We start from the raw sequence: 13,235 nt of genomic DNA, 5'->3' as shown, positions 1-13,235 counted from the left end.
TTAGGGGTCTCTAAAAATGTCTTCCAAGTACTGTGTCCTGACCCATCCCCAGCCACGGCTTCCTCCCTAGAGCAGGCCACCTCCAAGGCTAAGGTCTGAGTCTAGTCACAGAGTAGGTCAAAACATCTGGGCTGTAGAAGAACACAAGATTATCTCCCCACTACAGCATTCAAACAACATCCTCTTGAGTCACTTGAGAGGGCTTTTTAGCAAGTGGATGTATTAAAGATTTGACTTCACCTTTATCTTCCAAAGTTGACTTGGTCTCAAGGAATGGAAACATCTCATCTACTACCTTTACACTCTCAATTAATAGAGACTTAAATTACCTGTTTTTTATGACACCTTTATTTATTTATTTTTTTCATCACATATCCTTGTCTGCTCTTGGTTCACTGGAGATGGTGGTGAACTTGGAGGAGGAGAGAGAATTTCATGCTTATCTTCTGTTAGCTGATACTTTCCCTTCCCAAAAACTATTCGCAGTTTCTGGGCTTTCTTGCTGTTGTGTTACTTTGTCACTTGGGACAATAGTGGAAATAATTTGTATTCTTTTTATTATGGAAACATGACCAGAGCATGTAAGAATGTATAACTGGGTTCTTTCTGTGGGTATCATATTAGTCCAGATCAATGTTTTTAACCAAAACTGAAGATGGAAGATCCTAGAACTCACTAATCTATTTTAGGTCACAGGAAGCATGCAAACCATAGAAACCACAATCAACCAAAGCATCTGTGTTGAAAAAAGGGCAAGAATTTATCTTCTAAAGGTGTCAACTGAACAAATCCATTACAGATAAGTAAGGGAGTTAGTTACAAGGAGAGTCATCAGTGTAACCTGAGGCTGTTGATAAACATTTCCTGTCTTCTTGCCCTGGCAGAAATTCTTTACAGCCACACTTTTCCCCACGTTTTCATTTAGCTGAATATTGGCATCTGTGCAAGGGGAGAGAGGTTCTTAGAACAAACCTAACTTTCAGCGTCAATGATCTAACCCTCAGCTCACTGCGGACCTTCAGAGTACAGATAAACAAGAATCTTAACCTTCTCATGGCCGGTGTTGGTCTCGTTCTTCCCTCTTCAGGGAGTGTGACCTGTTTTTATTTTATTTGCTTATAGAACTAAGTGTCCCCTCATCCCTGCCCCAGGTCACCTTGAGGTGACCACAGCCATACCCACTATTGAGATAGGAGGCTGGTGACACAATTTCCCCCAAGTCTGCTCAAGAGGCCGTACCTCTCTTCCACACTGAGAATTTCAGAACCCATGAACCCAGTGCCAACAGGTGAACATGAGGCTCTCAAATTGCTGGAAAAGCGTCATTCCTAACTCTCTCCATGTGCATAAAGAATCTTAAGGTGTACTTACCCTGGTTCCCAATTTTCTGACTATCTGCATGGACCAGGTGAGAACATAGTGACCAAAAAAAAGTTTGACTTGATAGCTGAGTGGTTATTAGTCATGCTCCCCGAGATCCACTCTGATTTCCAGGATCCCAGAGGATAAATTCTCCTACTGGCTACATCACCTATACCCCCGCTGCTCCCTCTTCCTGTTGGGTTCAGGCACTAGCAGAAGGTCAGAGGACTTCTGCTCCTGCTCTCCTCCTGCCCTGCAGAAGTTCTAGCAGCAGCTGTATCCTTCTGCCTTCAGCTCTCAACAGGGCTCAGGTGATATTTATTGGTTTGATCCTTCAAGCATCCCACTAGTCTTTGGACACCTCACCCACCTGTTGGTTCTTTTAACCCTGCCTACCTTTCTATATGTATACTCAGCCTTACACTGTGTCTTCAAAACAGATGGCCGAGTGTGCCATCTGTTCCCTGTGCCAGAGATAAGCCAAACATTCAAATCCTGGCTCTGCCACCCCTTATCTCTGTGCCTCTCTGTTTACAAAATCACAGAGCTGGAGTCAGTGATGTCTAGTGTGAAGGCAGAAATCAACAAGGGCAAAATTCCAGGGTCTTGACCTTTGCCATCCCAGATTGACTTAAAGGAACCAGCAGCATGATGCCAGAGTCAAGACATTCCATAAGTGGGCACGGACCCAGCATCACTGGGTGGGTAAGACCAGTTTTACTATTGAAATCTCAGAAAGACCCTTTTGATCCTCACTCAGAGACCACGTTAGGAAACAACTGGGGAACTTTTCATGTTCCTGATCAAGCAAGAAGCTATCTTCTAAGGAAAAATCTGAGGCCCTTCTTGCTTCACACAAAAGCCAGGTCTTATGCAGGATACATGGCTACAACAAATAGAAATCCAGACAGGACCCCTGGATTGCACTGAGTGTGTTATTGTTGTTGTTGTTAGCTACTATTAGCTATCTGTTGAGTGCCTCGTTCTACCAGCTGCTGTACTAGCTGGTTTGTATCCATTTAAACCCCACAGACCCCAGAGGCCTTATTATTCCTATGTTATAGTTGGGGAAATCAAAGCTTAGACATTTGCCAAGGCCATAGCATAAGGATCCTGACCCAAGATCTGCTGAATTCTAGAAAGTGCCTGGAGCCAACTCAGGTGACTCAATTTTCCCTGTGGAACCTGAGGAATATTCCTAAGTGTAGTTGCCTCAATTGCAGGATTTGTGCTGTTAACGATGATTTATGTTTGTGTGTGTGTGTGTGTGTGTGTGTGTGTGGTAAAATAAACATGATGTATTATGTTTATATAACATAAAATCTTACCATTTTAACCATTTTTAAGTGTACCAGTTCGATGGTGTTAAACACATTTGTAATGTTGCCAACCATTACCACCATCCATCTCCAGAACTCATTTCATCTTGTAAAACTGAAACTCTGTACCCATCGGCACCCGTTAATCCCTCACCCCAGCACCTGGCAACCACCATTCTATTTTCCGTCTCTATGATCTTCTGTCTCTTCCACATGTAAGTGGAATCATCCAGTCTTTTGTGACTGGCTTATTTCACTCAGCATAATGTCCTCAAGGTTCTTCCGTGTTGTTAGCGGGTGTCAGACGCTCCTTCATAAGACTGAATAATATTCCATTGTATGCATATATCACAGTTTGCTCATCCATTCATCCATGGGTGGACAGTTGGATTTCTTCCATGTTTAAGCTATTGTTAATAATATTATGGCTGTGAACGTGGGTGTATGAATATCTCTTTAAGACTCTACTTTCATTTCTTTTGAGTATACAACCAGAGTAGAATTGTTGGATCACATAGTAATTCTACTTTTACGTTTTTGGGGAACCACCACATTGTTTTGCACAGTAGCTGTACCATTTTACATTTCCACAAGAGCACACAAGAGTTTCAGTGTCTCCACATCCTCACCAACACTTGTTATTCTCTGTTTTTTGGATAGTAGCCATTTTAATGGCTGTGTGGTGGTATCTCATTTTAGTGTTGATTTTCATTTCTCTAATGATCACTGGTGTTGAGCATAACATGTGCTTATTAGCCATGCATATATCTTCTTTGAAGAAAGGTCTATTCAAGGCAAGTCTTTTGCCTAGTTTTGAATTGAGTTTTGTTTAGTTGTTGAGTTTCAGAATTTATCTGTCTAGTTTCAATACAGCATCTTCTGAAAAATGTCCCAGATATATATGAGAAGAATGTGTGTGCTATTGTTCTTGGGTAGAGTATCCCATATCTCTCTGTCAGATCCAGGTGACTTATTGTGCTGTTCAAGCCCTCTGCTTCCCCACTTATCTTTCATCTGGTTGTCCAAAATGCACTGTTTTGCATTCCCTTATCAAGAATGGGGTGTTGAAATATCCGACTATTATTGTGCAACTGTCTTTTTCCCCCTTCATTCCTGTCAGTTTTTGCTTCACATATTTTGATGATCTGTCATTGGGTGTAAATGTTTGTAATCATTGTATCTTCTGGCTGTATTGAACCCTTTATTAATATATATAACATCTGTCTTTGTCTCTTGTAATCTTTTTCAATTTAGAGTCCATTCTGTCTGATATTAGTATAGTCATCCCTGCTCTCTTTTGTTTCACATCTTTTAGTTAATATTTTCTCCATCCTTCCACTTTCAATATATTTGTGTGTTTGGATCAAAAATGAGTCTCTTGTTGACAATATATATTAGAACATGTTTGTTTTGTTTTGTTTTGCTATTCATTCTACCATTCTCTCTTTTTTTTGAATTTTTTTATTAAGATTTTATTTATTTATTTGAGAGAGAGAGTGAGAGAGAGAAAGAGCACAAGAGGGGGGAGCAGGAGAGGGAGAAGCAGACTCCCCGCCGAGCAGGGAGCCCGATGTGGGACTCGATCCCAGGACTCCAGGATCATGACCTGAGCCGAAGGCAGTCGCTTAACCAACTGAGCCACCCAGGCGCCCTTTTTTGAATTTTTTTAAATTTTATTATTGTTATGTTAGTCACCATACAATACCTCATTAGTTTTTGATGTGGTGATCCAGGATCCATTGTTTTCATATAACACCTAGTGCTCCGTATTTAATGCATTTACATTTAAAGTAATTACTGATAAGGAGGGATTTAATTCTGTCATTTTGTCATTTTTTTTTATGTGCATGCTTATGGCTTTTTTGTCCCTCATTTCCTGCACTACTGTCTTCTTTCGTGTTTTATTTATTTTTTTGGTAATGAAATGCTTAAATTCCCTTTTATTTCCTTTTGTGTGTGTTCTAAAACTATTTTCTTTGTGATTACCATGGCGATAGCATAGTTAGAACATTCTAATTTAAATTTATACCAGCTTAATGGCACACAGCTTAAAAACACACAAAACTCTGCTCTTTTATGGCTCTTTTCTCACCCCTTTTGGTTGCTGGTGTCACAGAAATGCCTTTATACATCACATGCCAAGAGGAGGCTGTGGGGGATGGGTAGATGCTACAGTGCCGAAAGCTAAAATCGACCAAAGTTAACTGCAATTGATCATCCAAGCCTCCTCGTGACAGTTGCAGGTCTTCAGTAGATTCCAGAGTTCCAGAATAGTTAGATAAGACGGATTCTGTCAGTGCAATTGTTGTCTGGGTGGGGAGAGAGATTTCTGGTGCTTCCTATGTGACCATCCTCCCAGAATCTCTGTGGTGTTTTCTTTTAGGAAAACTTCTTTCTGAGGAGTTGGACCTGAAATAACTGAGGCCCTTATTGCTAGGGACATCTCTGATACAAGAGACAATTTTACATTCCCTTTTCAATAAAAATCTCCACCTAAAAAAAAATTTCCAATCAGATCCCAAATCCATAATGTCACCAGTGTGCATGGTCACATAAGACTCATTCTGTTTTCTCCACCCTCAACAACAGCCCCACTGTTAGCATTTATCCTCTGGAAAATTAAGTTCTGTTGTGCTCATTTCATGCAAATTACCACTGGCAGAAGAGAGAGGAAGATTTCCAGATATAGAGACCCACAAGATAAAGAAGCCCAGAGTCGTTAGACAGAGGAGCCGATGAACAGGGTACGCCTGACTCACACTAACGGTTGCATAAGTAAGATTTCAAAATTAATATTACTCTGGAGACCTCAACCTAGTGTACAATGTTCCTGGCTGGAAAAGAAGAACTATATCATTCTTTTTTTTTTTTTTTTTTTAAATCTGTACCATTACTTGCCGTTGTATCTCCGCCTTCTTCTGCAGGAAACATTATTTCCTACTTCTGCACACCAAGTTTCTACCTTCAGATCTCTTTGCTTCAGTTGCTGAGAAGCCAGACCCTCTAGTGCCACTTGGGAGAAGCCATCCACCGGTGAGTTGTGGGTGCTTTTTCCATTACTTTATGAATCACAGGCTCAAAGCATCCCAACACTGGAGATGCAGGGACTGGGAACACCCTGAAGGTTGCATAGCTCAGGACCTTGGGGGATGGTGTTGGGGGAGAAAAGGCTGGAGGGTGGTGTCTGCACCAGAAATGTTGGAGAGGCCCAGATAACCGTGAACAAGTGCAGAGCAGGGTGAGACCACCCCACGGGGCTCAGGTGAGAGGAGAGTGCGCTAAAGAGGACAGTCACGAAAGTAAGGACATTCAGGCTACTCAGCTGCTGCTTCTCTCACTCTGCCCCTCCCAGGCCCTGGGGCTTTAAAGAGCTGGAACTTTCTATCCCAAATATTCCCCCTCCCCGCTTCATAGTCCATCTATGTGATGGTCCAAGCCCTGAACCAAAATTGGCCTCTTTCCTCAATTCAGAAGGCCCACGGGGGCTGAAGTGAGGAATCTATTTTTCTGAGAGTCAGCTTTTAATCGATTCAGGATGTGTCCTGACACTTGAAAGTGACACCTTGCAAGTCCGCTGTGTCAGGAGCTAGGTGTGCCGGAGTGACTGGGGAGAAGTCGTGGAGGAGGAGGTGGCTGGTAGATGAGAAGCCAGCGCAGGTAAACAACAACGTGGAGAGAACACACGGTGGAAGTGGTCAGGGCGATTGGCCCCCCTTTCCCCTGATCTGAATCACCAGAGGGTCTGGGCTGTGCATTTCTGACTGACAGGCTTCCTGTGTGATACCGAAGCCCAGCATTTGAGAACCACTGGTCCAGTCCACACTTTCCCATCCAGATGAGGAGGCCAGCCCTGTGGTTGGTTCTAGAACAGCCCAAAGGGTGTGCTGCACTTAATGGGCTGAGTGCAAGGATCCCCAGTATCTTAGTTTTTAAAAGGTCTCCCACTGGATTGCCTGGGAGGCTAGTCCACAGTGGGGCATTGTGTTTCTCAGCAGCTTGCAGCCTGCTGGTTCTCTGTCATTCACTTACAGAAATGATATTTATTTAACAGACTCTAAGTGCCAGATCGGGCTCTGGGGCACCAAGATACTTTATTGCAAGACAAAGTTCTTGGCCCTGGTGGAGCTTGTTTTCGTGTGTATGTGTGTGTGTGTGCACGTGAGCACATGTGCACCCTTCTGCATGCATAGGTGGGGCATTTTCATATTGGTGAATGTGTGGCTTTTAAGTCTAAATGCCAAAGAAGTTCAAGGCATGGAAGCATACCTAGAAAATTGTTACCTATTCTATATCCATCTCTGCTCTCCCAGCCTGGAGATAGGAGCTCCTGAGGTCTTTTGTAACGGAATAGCCCCAGGTTCAAAATCCAGCTCAGCTATTACTTGTTTTGTAAATTTGGGAAAGTCATTTAACTTGTCCAGGCTTGAATTTTGAATTCTTCACTTGTATAATGTATAAACACTTGCTCACAATATTTTTGCAAGTATTAAACTAATGCATGCAAAGTATTTAGCACAGCACCTGGAACTTAAGGAGCACTCAATTAATGATCATGGACGTAATTCTTTAGGTGGATACATTTTTTCCCCCAGAGCTTGATTAGAAGTCTTACTTAGTTGCAGCAGATTTCCAAGAATCTGGCTTAGTGAAATGGAAGATGTATGAGATGTATCAATCAGAAGAGAAATTGAAGAATAAGGTGTGTACAAAGATAAAAACCAATTCACAGTCACTACCAGGAAAGGGAAAAAAAAAGAATATTCTTGAGAATCAAGCCTAATGATGTTAGATGTTATACTCAGGATAAAGACTTTCATGCATTCCCTTAATGAACATTTATTGGTGCCTCCTTTAGCCAGATGCTATATCATAAGAGCTGGAAACAGAAACATGGTTGGACTTCAAGGGGCACACAGTGTATTGGAGATCGTGTGATAAGGGCTTGTTTAGAGGTATGCATAGTGTTATGAGATGACTGGAGTGATTGATTAGAGGAGGCAGGTTTGGCTTCACAGAGAAGGGGAATTTGAACAAGAGGTACTGGCGGATGACTAGGAGCTCACCAGGCATTTTAGGCAGAGGGGCAAGCTTCTGCAAAACTGCTGAAGCAGGTAAGTTTGCAGGAAAATGGACGGGAGATGGCTGGGGTGGGAGCACAGGACCTGGGGTTTGAGAAGTGACTGGAGACGAAGCTGGGAAGACATGAGCGTAGACAAGACTGACGAGTGGTCTGGGCATTGCCTTTGAGGTCCTGCCACATACAATGTGTGGGACCACTGTGGTTTTCAGCTGAGAAGCGCACGATCCCATTGCAGTGTTGGGGAGGACAGGTTGAGAAGGAACATGGTCAGGAATAAGCTGCGAGCAAGACCACAGCAAAGATGGAAGTGGGGAGGGTCTGAGGCCAGACAGTGGCAGCCTGACAGAGGTGCAGAGGGGCTGAGCCCTGAGGTGTTTATGAGGTAGAATTCACATGACAATGATCATGACAGCAGTAGTAGAACTGAGTATGGCTCACGGTAGGTGCTCAGTGAATGCTGGTTAAATGGGTCAACCCACGGGGTGCTACGCAGGAGGCGATGGGAAATTCAACTCTGAGATGTAGCGGTTGAAAGGTGAGACTGGAAGGCAGAGCTTTGGGATGCATTGACATTCAGGGTGCCTAGAACCCCGTGATTAGACAGCACGACTTAGCAAGGACTTGGGGGCGAGAATAAAGAGGTAGCAGGTAAAGAGGTGGCAGCCAAGGATGGTGCCTGGGGGCTCTCGCAGCGTGGGCAGGGGAAGGAGACACCAACGAAGAAAATGAATAAGGAGGCCCAAGGCAGGCACTAACCTCCCAGAAGGCACAAGAGTTTTAAATGGGAGAACTTAGCAGAAGGATCCGGTGCTCATCGAGGATGAAGCTGAAACAGACCCAGGGCATTTAGTAGTTGGGTTGCCATGGTAACCTTGCCCAGGAAGCTTTGGCGGGGAGGTGGAGGCAGAGAGTTGAGAGTTAGTTAGAAGGCGTTTGGCTGCAAGTAACAGAACATGGAACTCACAGTAGCTTAAAAACGAGGGCTTATGTTTTTCAAATCACAAGACGTCAGAGGATGAGCAGTTCAAGGCTGGGCTTACGACTTGGCGGTGCTGGGACTCGGCCTCGTTTTGCTCCGTTCTCTGAGTCTTTTGTTCAGGGTCCCAAACACCAAGCCCTCACAAGACAAGCTCGAGCAGCAGAAGGGGCAGGCCCGGGTTTCTGCTGCATCCCTCCCGTCGGAGAAGAGCGTTCCCAGAGGCCCCCTCACACAGTGCCCTTCCTTGTTGTCCTCCAGGCACGGGTCACCGGCCCGTGTACCCCCTGGAGAGGATGTGGAGCAGTAAGTATGCCGTGCGGGGCATTATACGACGCGAGTTGGGTCCTCCGGGAAGGCCTGGGGTGTTGAGAAACGGCTGGTGGGGAGACAGCTAGCGTCTGCTCCCAGGAATAAAGGGAAGTGATCAGCCAACATGAGAGCTTTCCAGGACATGGCCATGAAGCAGAGACAAAGACCAGGCGGTCGCTGACACGGAGCGAGGGTATTTTTAAGCTCGGGGACGGCAGCGGTTACGTGGCGTGTTAGCAGTTTGTTCTCTGATTACAGGTTGGAGAAAGATGGGTGACAACAGCACGTTTCTCCAGGCCAGCCACAACATGCCGTCCACATCGCATTCTCTGTTTACAACCAACATCCAGGGCAGCGATGAAGAACCCACCACCATTTATGACTATGATTACGGCGCGCCCTGTCAGAAGGCCAATGTGAAGCAAATCGCAGCCGGGCTCCTGCCTCCGCTCTACTCGCTGGTGTTCATCTTCGGCTTCGTGGGCAACATGCTGGTCGTCCTCATCCTCATCAACTGCAAGAGGCTGAAGAGCATGACGGACATCTACCTGCTCAATTTGGCCATCTCCGACCTGCTCTTCCTTCTCACCATCCCGTTCTGGGCCCACTATGCCGTACATGGGTGGCTCTTGGGGGAGGTGATGTGTAAGTCATTCACCGGGCTGTATCACGTTGGGTATTTTGGCGGAAACTTCTTCATCATCCTCCTGACCATCGACAGGTACCTGGCGATCGTCCACGCCGTGTTTGCATTAAAGGCCAGGACAGTCACCTTTGGGGTGTTGACAAGCGGGGTCACCTGGGTGGTGTCCATGTTCGCCTCTCTCCCCGGGATCGTCTTCGCGAGAGTGGAAAAGGAAGAAGATTTTACGTCCTGCAGTTCTCACTTTCCAAAAACATGGAAGAGTTTCCATACAATAATGAGGAGCATCTTGGGCCTGGTCCTGCCCCTGCTTGTCATGGTCATCTGCTATTCGGCCATCCTCAAGACCCTGCTCCGGTGCCGAAACGAAAAGAAGAGGCACAAGGCCGTGCGGCTCATTTTCGTGATCATGATTGTTTACTTTCTTTTCTGGGCTCCCAACAACATCGTGCTTCTCCTGAGCACCTTCCAGGAGTCCTTTAACGTGAGCAACTGTCAGAGCACCAGTCAGCTGGACCAGATCATGCAGGTGACAGAGACCCTTGGGATGACACACTGTTGCGTCAACCCCATCATCTACGCCTTCGTCGGGGAGAAGTTCAGAAGGTATCTCTCCACATTCTTCCGAAAGCACATCGCCAAACACCTCTGCAAACAGTGCCCAATCTTCTATGGGGAGACCGCGGATCGAGTGAGTTCCACATACACACCTTCCACAGGGGAGCAGGAGGTCTCAGTTGGTTTGTAAATGAGTAGCAGTTTGCTTCTTACTTTTAAGAGGGGACAGCAATCTGTATGTGATAATAAAGCCTCAAGGGTCTGTTGCAGAAGGGAGGCCTGTGAGCTTCTGAGGCGATAGCACGCTCAGGAACCTCAGGGTCGTGCGCACCAAGACAGATTTTGTTCCTCCCTACGTGACCAAGGCGCACTCAGGGGATAGTCCAGAACAACTGTGGGTAGAGACTGTGACTTCTCCAACGAGCTCCTCCCAGTTCCTGGAAAACGCCATACCTGGAAAATGCTTATGTGCTTCTCCCGGCCTTCACCTTCTCTTCACTGGCTCTGCAATGCTATCTATCCCTTTGGTCAGGGGTCCAGCTGGAGGTGGAGAGGGGGGCAAGTGGGCATGGGTGGATGGCGTGAGGGCGCATGGGGTCAGTGTCGAGTGCCAGGAGGTGTGGGCATGGCTGAGCCTGGGTGAGGAGGATGGGAAGGGCTTCGTTGGTCCAGCCAGACAGCAGTGCTGCCCCCAGGCCCTGTTTCCCACCCATATTAACCTGGAAGGCCCCACCTGCTCAGGGAGAGCATGGGAACCCCAAGAACCCTCTGAGAGCTTCATTTGGGTCCAGTCATCCTCTTCTGTGTAAGTACATGACACATTTTTGCTTTGTTGCCATTTATCTGTGACAACCACGCGGTCTACTTTTGCAATCTATTAAATATCATGCCCCATTTTTCACATGCGTCATAAGCCACATGCCCCTATGTAAAAATGTATGAACGTGTTTGTTTATAAAATCTGTGTAGTCTATAATGAGATGAAAAATAAAAGCCCTCGTCTGGGCTGTGCAGGGAAAGGGGAGGTTTGCAGGTAGTGATGGGGAGAAGGCGTGAAGGTGGATGACTTCCTGCATCAGGAAGGCGGGAACTGTAGCAAGAGCTCTGGAGGCTATGTGAGCACACACACCGCCCCGCAACCCCCTGCAGCAGTGTTTCCAGAATCAGCTAGGAAAGGCCAGGAAGGATGCATCCGAACCCGTAGAGGCCTCAGGTCTTTGGATCTGACTGTGTTTATCTTCTTGTTACCTGTCCCTGCTGCCCTGGCCCCATCTGCGCCCCCCACCCCCTGAGACTTCATCACATCACTCTTGCCCGAAGGATTGCCCTGCCCCAGAGCCAGCTCGAGGAGGTCCAGGAGAGTGGCCTTGGGGAGTAGAAAACGGCGCAGCCAGAACCCCTCCATGGGCCCGGGAGAGGGGGAAAACCGGTGGGGGCCCTGGGGTGTGTCGCCGGGGCAGAGAAGGAGCCGGCAAAGATGACAGAGGCCCCCGCCTTGGAAGTCATACCCTAGCCTGTGAATCTCGGGGTCTAATCGGCCAGATGGGGCGGACCTACACGAGGAAGACTCTAGATGGGGTTGGGGTAAAATGTTTTCCAAACTACCTTCCAGCACCTCATTTTTGGATCCAGGCATAGAGTTCGCATATGTAAAAATAATAATAATAAAGTAAAAATAAAAGTAAAGCTGAAACTATAACTTGCAAATGGGGCAGAGTATCATTTTAAGAGTTGCTATTATGTCAAGCCTGAAAATACCGTATTAATCCCAGAGAGAATTCTGGTTTTGAGCTTAGAAAGTTGGAGCCTGTGGTATGTTTGGGAGACTACCAATTCAACATGGATAGTTGTTGATCAGGGAGTCCAGGGTCTGGTCTACGGGCTTACTAGCTCATGGCGATGCGGTGTCTAACTCGTACGATTTGGATCATAGCCCACACTGCACAGATGGCATCTCGACCGGGTCTTTATTCTCCCAGCCTTACGGCCACAAATCCTTCGTGTCATTATGAAGTCTAGGAGGTCATGGGTTTGATCGTGTTCAAATGCTTCTGTGCTCTGCCAATGTCATTCATGTTCAAACTGTCCAATTTGGAGTGGGAACTCCCAAATCACACTGACCCCTAATCGAATTTTTAAACCCAATTTGTAAAGGGGAGGAGTTGGCTCACTTAAGTCAGCAAAGACTCTTATCTTGGGTGAGCCAAGTTAAGAAGGTACACCTGGGTGACCCAGTGCATTTCTGATCTGACACAAGCAGGAAACACAGGGCTTCTGGAACCTGGCAGCTCGAGAGCTGTAAGCGACGATGGTTTTCCTTTGCTGCTTCACGGCTAGAGAAGGTTTCAGAAAGAAGTGTGTGTGTTTGGGGTGGGGAGAGCAGGCTTTGCCTTCCGGTATTTGTAGTATCCTCATGAATGCATGAAATTTTGTTTGGATGATGAAGTGTAAATACTGGGGTTTTTTTTAAGCTATGATTCGGAAAATGAGTTAATGCTCTAACTACACTGTTGTTTACAAAACTACCTGATTAGCGACTCCCCATTTTCTCCTACCCACCCCCGAACCCAGCCTCTGGCAACCACCATTCTACTCTTTACATCCATGATTCGGACTATTTTAGGTACCTCGTGTAAGGGGAATCATGTAGCATTTGTCCTTCTGTGACTGGTTTATTTCACCCAGCCTAATGGCGCAAGGCTCACCCATGTTGCTGCATATGGCAGGACGTCCTTCTGTGTAAGGGCGAATAAAATACTCCATTGCATGTATATGCCGCATTTTCTTTATACCTTTATCAATGTGCATAAAATTTCAGTTATACAAGATGAGAAGTTCCAAACATCTGCTTACAACATTGTACCTGTTGATACAATACTGTATGGTACATTTAAAAATCTGCTGAGAGGGTAGATGGCCTGTTAAGTGTTCTAACCATAATAATAATAATAATAAAAAGCCTGCCTATTTTGTTATTCTGTGGTG

General features: G+C 46.0%; 1 protein-coding gene across 2 annotated transcripts; it reads left to right on the top strand.

Moving 5' to 3' along the window:
- The first annotated feature begins 5,333 nt into the window (after window positions 1–5,333).
- On the top strand, window positions 5,334–11,945 carry CCR2 (C-C motif chemokine receptor 2). Of its 2 annotated transcripts, XM_045862582.3 has the most exons (3): window positions 5,334–5,456; window positions 5,606–5,714; window positions 9,308–11,945. In XM_045862582.3, exon 3 carries the CDS (start codon window positions 9,319–9,321, stop codon window positions 10,438–10,440), a length of 1,122 nt encoding a protein of 373 aa, XP_045718538.1. In that variant the 5' UTR covers window positions 5,334–5,456; window positions 5,606–5,714; window positions 9,308–9,318; the 3' UTR covers window positions 10,441–11,945. The 2 variants fall into 2 exon arrangements, with proteins under 2 accessions (XP_045718538.1, XP_045718537.1); XM_045862581.3 differs by lacking the exons at window positions 5,334–5,456; window positions 5,606–5,714 and adding an exon at window positions 5,725–9,043.
- The last annotated feature ends 1,290 nt before the right edge of the window (window positions 11,946–13,235 follow it).

The sequence above is a fragment of the Mirounga angustirostris genome, unplaced genomic scaffold (genome assembly GCF_029215605.1).
Source record: "Mirounga angustirostris isolate CCGP_5_RB_7025 unplaced genomic scaffold, mMirAng1.0.hap1 SCAF_1, whole genome shotgun sequence".
Taxonomy (NCBI): Eukaryota; Metazoa; Chordata; class Mammalia; order Carnivora; family Phocidae; genus Mirounga; species Mirounga angustirostris.
Note: the sequence above shows the minus strand (reverse complement) of the source record. Positions and strands in the feature narration are given on the sequence as shown.